General features: G+C 39.3%; 1 protein-coding gene across 1 annotated transcript in view; it reads right to left on the minus strand.

The window, feature by feature from the left end:
* LOC107227614 (dynein axonemal heavy chain 2) overlaps nucleotides 1–13,719 on the minus strand; it is a 732,784-nt gene that overhangs the window by 443,556 nt on the left and 275,509 nt on the right. Inside the window, exons 13-14 of the mRNA XM_046746102.1 lie at nucleotides 4,932–5,094; nucleotides 4,529–4,753 (exon numbers count right to left, since the gene is read on the minus strand). Coding sequence (XP_046602058.1) covers nucleotides 4,529–4,753; nucleotides 4,932–5,094 — 388 coding nt within the window. The remainder of the gene's footprint in view (nucleotides 1–4,528; nucleotides 4,754–4,931; nucleotides 5,095–13,719) is intronic.

Consider the following 13,719-nt stretch of genomic DNA (forward strand, 5'->3'; position numbering starts at 1 on the left):
TTTGACAAAACACTTGGACACATAAGGAAATTTTACAAATAAAAACTTCGCCAATATATCTATTACTTTTCCTAAAATCGCTCTTCAAGTAATGCTTCTGAATTTCACGAAATGAATGTATATGGGACATTCCATGCCAAATCACCGAGGTTTCGGCCCGACCCCCTTCGATTTCGTTGAAAATTTTTTATCATTTTCTACCCTACCAAAGACATTTTTCTGAATTTTTTCAGATTTTTTTACCCAACCCAAAAAAAATTACGAATGCTTGGAAAAAACCGCTCTTTTTTTTTTAAATGCTAGAACTTTTTCAAAAATTGACCGTTTGGGACCTTTTTTTTTAAAAAAATTTTGTTTTTAAATGCAGTTTTCAGAAAAAAATATAAAAAATTTTGCAGATGTCAGGATCTATGAAATATTTCAATATTTGAAAAAAAAACGTTTTTTTTTTGAAGTCCGAAACCTTGGATTCTCAATTTTTTTGTCTTAAAACAAACTTCAACTAAGACAGTATTTAACCCCCCTATTTAGATTTTGTGCCGACTTATCTTTCTATTTTTTTTTTTCGATTGAAAAAAAAAATTCTAAAATTAGGTCATTTTACATAACTTTGAGTTAAAATTTTTTTGGATTGTTTTTAAAATCTGAGAAATTGAAAAAAATTGTCTAAAAACAATCGTTAAGTGCATCTGCGCAAGTATTAAATTATTTTTAACAGCTTAAAATATTTTATTAACATATAGTGTTATTAATTTTTCTCTATCTATTCAGTTTTATTTTCCCCGCGTGATGATGAGTAAAATTTCAAATTTTCAAATAAGAAATTTTTTACCAACTGCTCATATCGCCAATAAACAATTCAACACCGATAATGAAGGTAACTTCTAATTTTTTCTTAATCATTTTAAGGCTATGTTTTCTGAACGATGTCAGTGTTTTTCTTGCAACTCGTTGACAAGTTCGTTCTCTAATGTGTATCAAGTATTAATAAGCTAATTGTCATTCAATAAAAATTGTTTTAAGTTAATTTCTTGATTATCAATAATTAAAATGCCGAAATTTTTTAATCGTTGCTGTAATCCAATGAATCGTGATAAACATAATAAGACAAAATCTCTACGCAGTCTGCCTGAGTATTTGGCTATTCATTTCCATCTATCAACTGATGACCGTGTATGCAGTTCATGTCATAAGGAATTACTAAAGCAAATTTACAAAATTTCAATCGAAAAAAAAAATAGAAAGAAAAGTCGGCACAAAATCTAAATAGGGGGGTTAAATACTGTCTTAGTTGAAGTTTTTTTTTAGACAAAAAAATTGAGAATCAAAGGTTTCGGACTTCGAAAAAAAAACGTTTTTTTTTTAAATATTGAAATATTTCATAGATCCTGACATCTGCAAAATTTTTTATATTTTTTTCTGAAAACTGCATTTGAAAACAAAATTTTTTAAAAAAAAAAGGTCCCAAACGGTCAATTTTTGAAAAAGTTCTAGCATTTAAAAAAAAAAGAGCGGTTTTTTCCAAAAATTCGTATTTTTTTGGGTTGGGTAAAAAAATCTGAAAAAATTCAGAAAAATGTCTTTGGCAGGGTAGAAAATAATAAAAAATTTTCAGCGAAATCGAAGGGGGTCGGGCCGAAACCTCGGTGATTTGGCATGGAATGCCCCATATGTATACCCCCTTAAGGCGCTAACCGCGACGCATCTGAAACTCAAGGATTACTCGAGCAAAACCTAAGATTGAAAATCGTCTGACTAAACTAAGCGCTAAGTCACAACAATACGCGACCTACACAAGAGGTGACACATTCCAAATACGCTGACTCGACTAGACTTTGTGCAGCGGAATTCGGTTGCACAAAATATACCATAAAAATTTGTTCAATATCAATCGAAGCGTTCGAGAAAACAGAAAGTAGAAGTGGTCTAGATCAGGGGGACCGGATCAGAGCCACGAGAACAAAGCTATCCATTTGTGTTTGCTTGAAAACTGTAACTATGCAATCCAGTTCCCGAACGCTGCCTTGCTATCAGAGCCAGTTGTCTACGCTAGAGTTCAGTCCAAAAGCGTCTCTCGGCAAGACCACATCTTACCAGCGAACAAATCTCAAGTGCGATTATCAGTAGTGTTGTATCGAATCATCATTAATTTGAGGTTTGCCAAGCAAATAGAGTTATACGTATAAGAGTTCATCTAATCATTTAAAATCTGTATTTCCGTCCAGTAAAGTGTCCCCCTAGTAACATTATCGTTAGAAGTAAATTCTCTGAATTATCGCAGTGAGCGTATCTACTATGAGAAAATCAACTTCCATAAAGCCCGTTTTATCTATTACCTTGTCCGGGTCCTCCACCAAGCTTCCTTGTGGATTTTCTAGAACTTTATCACCTTGAGAAAATCAACTTTTACACGGTTTGGATACGAGGCAATCAATATTCACAAGGCTGGCATTGTTTATCACCTGCTCAAGTTTTATTGACAAGTTACATTGCTGAATTTCGAGAAGCTTATCTATACGATCGATCGTATCTATCTTATATCATTTATCCCTCCTGTACCTGTTATCTGTATAAATGATCAAACACCTAAAATACGAGTAAAGGTACAATCAACAATGTTTCTGCGTTTATCTTTCTTACATATTTTATATTCCTTCTGAGTCAGGTGATCAAATAAAATGTGATTCCAAAATAAACCGTAAATCGATTTCAAATATCTGCACAATTGAAAGCTACTCTACGCGTTATCGCAAAAACTCAAGCTACGGCTATCAAACAAGGAAATCAGCAAACGAATTTCAAGCACCTTGATAACGTGAAGTTAAAATGGTTGACCGTTGATTGGTGTGTCAATCTAAACCTCTCGCGAAATTTGTTCGCAGGTAATTGATAGCGCTTACCGTGATGAAGCCACACCAAAAAGCTTCGAACTATGTAGTCGGACATCACAAGCCTCTTCTTCGGATCAGAAAAAAAGAAGAAAAAGAACATCTCTCACAATAAGCTGCCTCTCGCTACACTCCTCTCTACCGATACTATTGTAAATCTTTCAAATCTTTTCCAAGATCGTCAGGACTCAAGTGACGGGCACCGCTACGCGAAGCAAAAATAGGCGCTACCAGTCGCGAAAAAATTCCCAGATCTTATTGGTTCTCGGATTAAGAAATTTATAAAGTCTAGCTTATTGCCGATGTTGATTTTCGCAATCGAGGAACGCTGATTGGCTGCCGGGCTCACCGGTGCTCCACCATTCGGCAGTGGCGTGGTGATGGCTTTGCGAGATTTTACAATCCTAGTATTCTGCGGAGAGGCTACGTCTCGCTGGCTAACAACGGGAATCTCGCCCGCCCCGGTTTCCGTCACAGCAGAGCTCTCGTTGGCACTCCCTCCGTAGCATTGCGTGAGGCCGTCCGTCCGCGATGTATGCCAGCTCTTGTCTTTCCTTGTTCTTAAATCTTCGCTAGTATTGTCACAAAATGTTGCTAAATTCGCCGCTGGTTCCCTGCCTGCTGTCGCACATACTTGAAACAAAATAAACAAAAATCCTGAAATATTCTTTTCGCTAGTCTGTAACAAATGCCCTTTCAGAGTTTTGGATGCGTGAGCCTTGTCTTGGTGCTCTTTTCACTAATATTGACGACTTTTATAGCGCGATTTTACTTTCGGGTTCCGTTCGGGGAATCGTTGGTAACACGCATTAAAAATGCCACGTTACAATATATAACTAACAACTTTCAAAGTGTTTATAAATGAGTAATAACTTATTTAATTAGAATATAATTCGTCACGTGAAATGCACAATCGTCTGACTAAACTGAGCGCTCACTCACAGCTATACGCGACCTAAAAATTTTTGTGGCACGAAATCTGTTACTCTCTATGGATGAGTTGATATTACTTACTCTCTATGCTCTATTACACACAAAAATTAGTCATGTTTTTCAGTATCATTGCCATATACTATAAATTATCTTGAAAACCGATAGTGGTTTTCGGGGATATCACAAATACTTAGCGTTTGCCAGGTTGTTTTACGATTTACTCTCACAATCAAGTTCCATTTTGTACTTTAAAAATGTGTCTGTAATCAATTTTGCTTTATCTATAGCCGTTATCGCAGCGGTCATGCCAAATGTATCCACGATGCTGAAAATTGGACGTTTCGTCATGGTTTCCTCTTTGTAAAACGTGGCAAACTCAAATTACACTAACCGGTATCCCTATCATGTACGTCATTCCCAGCATGATCCAGATTTTTTCATGAACATCATGCTCATTCGAATATAAAGGATTGAATATAGTATTATTTATTGTATTAGCGATGGAAACGTAGAGTCAAAAAGTTATGCATTTATCAGTATAACAGATTGTTTGCCATCAAGAATACGAATGAGTACTTTCGAAATTACGGTGAACGAAAAAAATGTTAATTATGCGAATTATTCTGTCAGAGCAAAGTTAGAATTGAACATGGTACGATAAGAAGACGAACACGTTCATGGTAGAAATATATACAAGTATTGCTAACCTATTAAATTCATCAAAGCAGCCCCAAGCTCCTGTTTGGGAAAGTCCAGAAAATTGTCGACCCATGCTCTTATAATCCAAGCCTTCAGAGCAGTTTTGTACGATTACATTGAATCCCAAAGCCTTACCCAAGTCCTTCACTGTTTCAGTTTTCCCGGTTCCTGCCGGCCCTTTTGGACTGCCTCCTCGATGAAGATGCAGTGCAGTTGTCAAGGTTATGTAACAACTACAGAGTCAATGAAAGGTTTCACTAAAATTTGTGATGCGAGATTTTCAGATTTATAAATTTCTTCATTTCTTTCTTGATTTATCGGGGGTCTATAAGACCTTCCTCTTACTCTTTATTTTCCCACTCAGATTTACTGCAGAAAAATCAACAAAACGTAGTTAAAAGTTTTAATTACCGATCAGTTAACGGAGTGATGACAAGACGTTCGGAATTTCCGAGATATTCGTATCCGTAAACGAAAAATGTGTTCGTCTGCCGAACTATGCAATCATCAATATCTCGGTCCCAGTAAAAACGTAGTTGAGAGAGCCATTCAAATGCGGAGACATCCATGCAGTCTGTAAAAATTGTACATAATTAGACTCTAGAGGTGTCCGTTCATCTTAATGATCGAATCACTGACAGTGAATTTTTGTCCGATTGTCTTTAAATTTTGTGACAATATAGAGAATTCGTTTATCGATTCGACTTCGTGGCTAGATTTTTAATTTCATCCCAAATTTATTTTAATAAAGTTTTTTTCCAGCAACTTTATGGTCGTCAAATGAAATTTTTTGTTCACAATCGTATATATTTATATGATTTGTTTTTAACATTTGGGGTACGAGCTCGAACCAGAAAAGGTGGTCTTATCTCAACAAAATGTTCTATCTATCACAAGTTAAACAGTGATGTCAGGAGATGCGTTACCGCAAACTCCCTCGAGTTCGGAGTCCTTCGCTACTTACACGCGCCATGCCGCAATTTTGTAATTAATTTCAATAAAAATATTCTGAAATATTCTCGAAACTTTAGATAATGAAGTGCCCAAAATCGAACTGCTATAAGTGTTTTGATTTTTGAAAAAATTTTTGAAACTCCTAAGAAGAGGTATGATTTAAGTGCGTCCAAGCTCTACTCTCCGCCCTTAATAATAATTTTTTCGGCTGATTGGCTGAATTCTTATGAGTCAAGTATGCCCTGTAACGTGGCATTTTTGATGCCCGTTACAAGGAGCTCCTTGAACCCTGGGCGGAACCAAAAATTTAGGAATTTCCGAAATTGAGTCGCGAAGTTGTTGAAAAAGAGCGCCAGGACTAGAGTCACGCATCCGAAACTACGAGAGGGGACACCTTAGCGACTAGCGTAAGATATTTCAGGTTTTTTTTGTTCTTTTATTTTTCGAGCTACAACGGCATCAGGCAAGAAGTCAACACCGAATTCGAGGAAATTGCGAAGTGGCGGACTAGCGACAATTGCGAAGGAAGGATGTCGAGGCTGCGGAGGGGGAGCCGACGCAGATCCCCGCATCGCGGGAATCCAAGGTGGACGCGATTCCCGCTGGCGGCCGCCGCGCCGCAGCCTCTCCCCCCTTCACCCCGCCAACAATTGACCAGCGAACTTGCGACGGACCGACTAGTGACGAGGGAGCACCACGCTCACCGCCAAGACGTCATGGAGCTGCGCGGAGGACGAGATTGCGACCTAGCTTTAAGTTCTGCGCAGCGATGCTATCGAAGGTGCGCGTCGAGTTGCGATCGACGAAATCGATGACGGATCGATTATTGCGTATTCTTGTGGGTATGACGTCACGTATGGGATAGCGTATCGAGATCCGTGTTGCGGCAGATCGTAGGTTTTTGAAACCACTCTAGTTCTGGCGGTCGTGATTAGTAGTCACGTTTTGGGGGAGTTTCGCGAAGCAATGGAGTCGCCCAAAAATCGCGAGGGGAATGGAAAGGGGGTTGCAAGGATGTAGAAGGTAAGCGCTGCTTCTATTCCCGCGATTGAATTTCGAGCATAATTGCGAAAAGGCTTGCCGAGTAACGGATAGCCGTTTTGGATTTGCGTTGTAGAGAAGTACTCGAAATTCTTTTGCCGATTCTTTTGCTTAATGACCGTAGCCTGAGTACGCGGGTTAGAGTAAAGTAAATTTTGAGTTTCTGAAAAAGTTGAGTAGAGTCACGGGTTTTAGTTGAATCTTTCTCGTTAGTGAAATCAAGTATAGCCGAATTTCGCCGTACCGGGTCGAGCGGCGTTATCGTTTTTTTTTAGAGTCACCTCTCGAGTAGGTCGGGAAGTACCGAATTGGAGTGCTCGGATTAGCGGGTAACGTTTTGGGGGATTTTGAAAAGAATTAAGTTCGGATGCGTTGCGATTGCGTATAGTTTAGGTTACGTTTAGTCGCGCCTGCATTGAGTTCCGTACCCGTCATTTAAGATAATGTAGATTGAGTTGCGTTACTTTGAGCTTGCGTTCAGTTGAAGTTAAATGTAGTGGTGCTTGCGCTTAGTTAAGTTTACGTTTAGTTAAGATAGTGTTTAGTCGAGGTTAGGTGATGTATAGTCGAAATTGCCGTTGCGTTGAGCAGCAGTTAAGACGAGAAGCTTGAGCATTGCGTTTTAGTTGCGTTTAAAATATAGTAACGTTTGCGGATTCGTTTAGATTTAGGGCAGCTGGCGGTAGCGTCGAAGCTCCGAGTCGGGTAAGATCTCGAGTGAGATTGAGGACGCCGTCTGTTCGGTAGCCCGACGGCGCACCGTCGAATAATTAGTTTTAGTTTCGTTTCGAGCAATAATCGCCATGGAGAACGAATGGCAAATTTGCAAATTGAGAATTGCGTATGAGGATTTCGTGATCGTTGAGTGACGTTTTAGTTAGGGAGCCGCGAGCTCATTAGAGTAAGAAATAGAGTAGGTTACGTGTAATTTTCTGTTTAGTTTTAGACTCGCGATGAGCGATTTTTGGATTATATTTTTTTTTTGTTTTGTATCACCGCTATTGTGAAATATAAGATTTTATTTTACTTTTGTTAAATATCGTGTGTATTTCGAGTGTCTCTCTCTCTCTCCAAAAATCACCCCTCCCCTCTCCGCGGTACTGAGCTATCGAGCATATGCCTGAGGAATAGCGTATTAATGATTTCGAGGCGTGTTAATCACGCCAGGCGCCCAAAAAAGACTTTGCGATATTGTTTTAGATCCAGGGTACATCGTGGACGCCAAATTATTGTGCACGCGGTAAGTTCTCGGTCATTTTCTCCGAGTGACCGAGGAGCGGGAAAAATCCACGTCACAGCCCATAATATAATATCCCTCATCCAATTCATATTTTGTGCATTTCTCACTTATTGATGATTAGTTCGCTTTTCGGTAATAGTTCAAGCAAATAAGATTTCCATGAATAGTAATACCTGAATTTAATTTAATAAAATCGACAACTCGTAATTCGTTATATTGAGAGAAGTTCAGATTAGCGTAAGAGAATTTGCTATTGTGATCGTAAATAAAGCATCTTGATACAGTACTTATTATTTTGTTTTATTTCATGTAGTAAGCACTGTCCGTCATTAATCTGACACATACGGTAAAAAATAGTTGCACGACGAAAAAGTAATTTACGTGTATGAATAAACTTCACCATGAATGTAATAATCATAAACTCTGGCGTGAATCAATTACATCGGGCAAAATAAGTAGTAACCCCCACCAACCGACGTCAGTGATGCATCTGTCATTCTGCGATTCTATAACAGAATTTCGAATCGCTGAGGTGCTACGAGCCAGCGACATGATCTTATGTAGATTTGTCACCTCTAAATATAAAATAGTAGCATTGTGTTTCGTTGCATCGCCGACGGACTAGATTTTCTGATATTCACTTCCATTTCTTGATGCATCAGAGAGAGAGAGAGAGAGAGAGAGAGAAAGGGAGGGAGGGAGGGATGGAGGGAGGGAGGGAGGGAGGGACGGAGGGAGGGAGGGAGGGAGGGAGGGATACATAGATAGATAGATATTTTATTATGCCCTAGAATACTTTGGGGCAAGAGAAAAACTACGTATATATAATATTAATAATATACACAAGTATAAAAGTAAAATAAAATTAAATAAAATAAAATAAAATATAAAATAATATACAATACAATAAAATAAAATAAAATAAAATAAAATGTAATATAAAATATAAAATAATAAATTTTAGTTACAATAAAGTAAAGTGAGTAGATTAAATGAAAAACACAATCAAATAAGCGAAATAAAATAAAACAAAATAAACTAGCACTACGCAATACTATAACTTAGGTAGTATAAAGATAGGTTAATTAATCGGGCTAGCTAGGGCAGAAACCTCATTAGATAAGAAGTACTCATACACCTTAGCCTTGAAAACAGCACATGAGGACGAGGAAGTAATGTCAGGAGGAAGAGAATGCCATAGGTAAACAGCGGTGAGATGGAAGGAGTTGCGGTAAATGCAAGTTCTATGTAGTGGAATATGAAAAGTATTAGCCATGCCCAGACGTGACGAATGACGAGTATAATCATGATGTAAGGGAAATAGTTCACGTAAGTACGACGGGGCATGGTTATGCAGAATATTATAAGTAACTATAGCTACAAAGTACTTCCTCCTGTTTGAGACTGACAACCACTTCAACCGTAATCGATACGGGGTGATATGTACATCACCACGTAGATCAAAAATGAATCGTATCGCACTGTTTACTAATCGCTGAAGTTTCAAGTCAAGCTCGTTTGACAAATCATTATAAACAACACAACAATAGTCGAGTAAAGAAAAAAGTAGAGTAGAGACTAATTTTATGCGAAGTTCAGTTGACAGCGAGTTCTTGTGATATTTTAATCTGTGAAGTGTGAAATTCACTTTGCGAGATATTGTTGTTACATGACTAGCCCAAGAAAGATTTGCTTGCAATATAACTCCCAAATTACGAGCCTCTAGTACATAAGGTATAGAAGTCTGATTAATTGCCATGACCGGCAATAGTTTAAAATCAATGGACTGAACGTTTGCTCCACTACCACAAATCATTACAGAAGACTTCGCTAAATTTAATTTAAGGCTATTTACATTCGAATACTCAGATATCTGGTTGATATCATATAGTATCTTAGCTAACCCTATATTGAGCTCTGACCGGTGACAGCTCAAGTAGATTTGAGTATCATCAGCAAACACTATGTGGTCGGAATACTTGAGAGAAGCACCTATGTCGTTAATGAAGATAGAAAACAATAAGGGTCCTAATACAGAGCCTTGTGGAACACCGGATGTGATAGGAAGCCAGTTCGAAATATTTGTCTTATCTATGACAGTCTGAGTTCTACCAGTGAGATAGGAGTGAACCCAGCTCAGAGACGATTCGGAAAAACCAATGTCACAGAGCTTTTTCAGCAGAATGGAATGAGAGACCGTGTCAAAGGCTTTGCTGAAGTCAAAGAGAACTAAAATAGTGACACGTCCATCATCAGCAAACTTTCTAATGTCATGGCAAAGGCGAAGCAAGGCTGTCTGTGTACTGTGAGCTGTGCGATACCCTGATTGGCGAGAATCCAAAATATTATAGTGAGTAAGATATTTAATGATCTGATTATGAGCAATCTTTTCATAGATTTTGGAGAGTTCGCACAAGTTCGCAATTGGTCGAGTATCTGAAGGAGACAAAGGTGTATTTTGTTTTGACAAAGGTCTAATAAATGATCGTTTCCAACTCGCCGGAAAGAACGAGTTGTCAAAGCAGGAATTGAACAATTTCTGTAAGAAAGGAACCAGCAATGGAGCTGCTTTTTTAATAATGAAAGACGAAATACCGTCAGGTCCAGTCGAATGAGAATTAGAGATATAGGACATAATTAACCGGAGTACATCATTCTCCGTTACATGCTCAAACTGAAACAGATGATTCGAGATATCAACATGGCTTTTAATTGACTGCAATTCACCTTTAGAACAAGCTGGTAAGGAACTAGAGATTGAGGAATAATAAGAGTTTAGTTGATCAGGCGTGAAAAAATTAAGAGGGGAGGTTGACGATGTTTTAACTAGTCCAAGGGTCGCAAGCTCCTTCCACAGTTTGTTAACATTGTTAACATTGGCTAGTCTGGTAAAGTTGTACTCACTTTTCACACGTTTCAACTCAGACGTCAACTCGTCTCTGAATTTCCTATAAATTGCATACCCTAATAGGCTATTAGCCCTTTTTGCTTGTTTATAAAGGGCGTTGCGTTTTCTAATACGCAATTTTGATTCTGGTGTGAGCCATGGTGCAATAGGCTTGCGTACAATAAAATTCTTGAAAGGAGCATGAATGCCAAGAGCTAAAAGTAAGATACCTTCTAAGGCCTTAAGAAACACGTTAATATCATCAGAGATTGAGGAATTTGTGGGTACAAGCTCTACTATCTTAACAAGAGATAATTCCACAGTTGTATTGAATGCACTAACGTCAAAATTCTTGAAGTTGCGGCGAACTATCATTTGGTCAGGATTCTGCGGTGTAATAAAGGCATACGAGAGTTCAAGAAGGTCATGCCCTGCAATAAATGGTGTTTCAGACTTTGTGAAGGCAATGTTTTTGTCACTACTATCAATAATTATGACATCAATAAGCGTATCGGACGTGGATGTATGATGCGTCGCTTGGGATTCAACCAGGTATAATGATAGAGAAGAAACCATCTCACTAAGATATCTTGATTCAACAGAGTTAGACAAAAGATCACAATTCAGATCACCAGCAATTATGACATTTTTGAAGGAATGACTAAACTCGCAGAAAGTGTTTATATAGTCAGTGAATAGTTTACTTTTGGGTGGCCTGTACATGGACGTGAATAATATAGAGTCCTGGTTAGGATAGTGTATGTCAAGCAGGAGAAACTCAGGTTGATTAGAATACAAACAGGGTGAAGCTGCTAATAGATTGGCTTTCAATGACTGATGAATATAACACGCAACACCTCCACATCCCCTTCCTATTCTATCATGACGAATAATAAAATAGTTCGGAATCTTAACAAGATCGTTAGAAATTTCAGGCTTGAGCCATGTTTCAGATATAGAAATAACGTGATAAAAATGTTCGCTAAGATATGATTTGATGTAGTCAATGTGGCCCAATAACGAGTTTGCATTAAATTGACAGATTTTCAAGGACGTAGCACTATCATGCAATCTCACTGCTTTTCGAGAGTTCCGTACACGATTTAGTCAACCTAATTTGTCTAGATCAGCCTCAGAGGTGATGCGAATAGGCTAAGATCCATCTTGCTTACGTGCGTAGATCTGACCCTCCCTAGACTATACATATTTCCAATTTCTGTCAGACGCGATCTTTTTAGTTTTACGCAACAAATTATAAGTGTTTGGGTGAAGAAACTCGTTGACAAAAATATTGCCACGCTTATCACATGCAAAAACATCACTAACCGCTAATACGCCGTGCGAACGCTTTTTCCTTATAATATGGCTACTGATCTGTGAGGATTTAAAGAAGACAATAAATGATTTTGATGCCTCACTAGTGTTAACCCGCTCAGGATTTTGGCTCGAAGGAGCTCTGCGGGTGATTAGACGAATGTCGAGTATGTCAGAAGCGAGTTCAGGGACACCAAGCGCAGTCAGAACTTTAGTAACGACTTCTAATGGATTATCAGTAACTGTAAATGGTATACCAGCAATGGTGATCTGGGCAGAGGAGTTGACAGGTGTATTGGTTAATGAATCTCGTAAAGAATCGATTTCCCTATTAAGTAACACGTTGCTAGCCTCTAATTGTGCTATTCTGTCACCTTGATCACTCACAGTTTTAACAATATTTTCGATAGCATTAAGCTTAGATGCCATATTAGAGTTAAATGTATTTTGACAGTTGATAAAAGCATTAAGTGTATCTACATTTTTGTTTAGAAGGGCTGCTATCGAGTCAAGAGTTCTGCCCGATTGAGACATGACTGGTGTATCAACAATACAATTCAACTGCTCTCTGATATTTTGAGTACTACTCGATGGCTTGTTACCAAGATTTTTATAACAACAGGGACTAGAGTTTCTACTACTCGTATAGTATCTATAACACCCTGGATGAAAACTTTTTGAGCAGTTTACACACCTGAGTTTTTCACCGGCTACAAGCCGTTTGCACTTAAAGCAAGTGTCAGACATGCAACCGATTTGGTGTAATGAGAAGCAACAACAATACCAGCTGAGAGAAATGTCACAGAGACACGGTAAAAGGTCGTGTAGATACTAACACACCGCATAAATCGAACTCACGGTAGACACGCACACGCTGAAGCACACGGGAACCAAGCATTGACGTAAACAGGTACACAGGAGGGAGGGAGGGAGGGGGAGCGAGAGGGAGGGAGGGGGAGAGAGAGAGAGAGAGAGAGAGAGAGAGAGAGAGAGAGAGAGAGAGAGAGAGAGAGAGAGAGAGAGAGAGAGAGAGAGAGAGAGAGAGAGAGAGAGAGAGAGAGAGAGAGAGAGAGAGAGAGAGAGAGAGAGAGAGAGAGAGAGAGAGAGAGAGAGAGAGAGAGAGACAGACAGACAGAGAAGGTGGGGGGGGGAGGCGGAGACATCGTACAATGTCAAGAGATAAGGTATGCGATAAGCATATGATAAGTAACAAGAAGAAGGGTGAACGGAAGCGAGAATATCAGGTTGGTTTTCATTATTGCAGCGAACCCACGAAAAAGAAAGTCCCCGCAGCAGCGCCGGTATCCAACTGCTGCCAACCAAAGGCGGTGGTGTCGGACTGATTCCATCATAAGCACCAACGGAACGTGACTTCAGGTGGCGAATGCAAGAACGGCCAGGGAAGACCCCACGCACGCGAACCCAAGGCCAGGATGTAGAATAGCAATCGGCCAACGGTGCCCGGCTCGCGTTAAACCGTGACACTGATCAGGGAAACTAAGACCCAACTCACAAACTCGCTGACAAAGACAGACGCCAAGATCGAAGTGCTGAAAGTGGACGAAGAGATACATCTGGTGTTGGCTCTGCAGCAGACCTGGCAACAGCATCGATCAAACCGAGATGGCCTAAGGGTGGGTTTATCGATTTGGGTGTGTTTTCGGCTAACCTCCCCTACGAATCCGTAGAACCAATACCCCTGGAGGAACCTGGAGAGATAATCAGGTACTGTACCGACAGGGGACTTCACCTGGAGATTGGCT

The sequence above is a fragment of the Neodiprion lecontei genome, chromosome 7 (genome assembly GCF_021901455.1).
Source record: "Neodiprion lecontei isolate iyNeoLeco1 chromosome 7, iyNeoLeco1.1, whole genome shotgun sequence".
Lineage (NCBI taxonomy): Eukaryota > Metazoa > Arthropoda > Insecta > Hymenoptera > Diprionidae > Neodiprion > Neodiprion lecontei.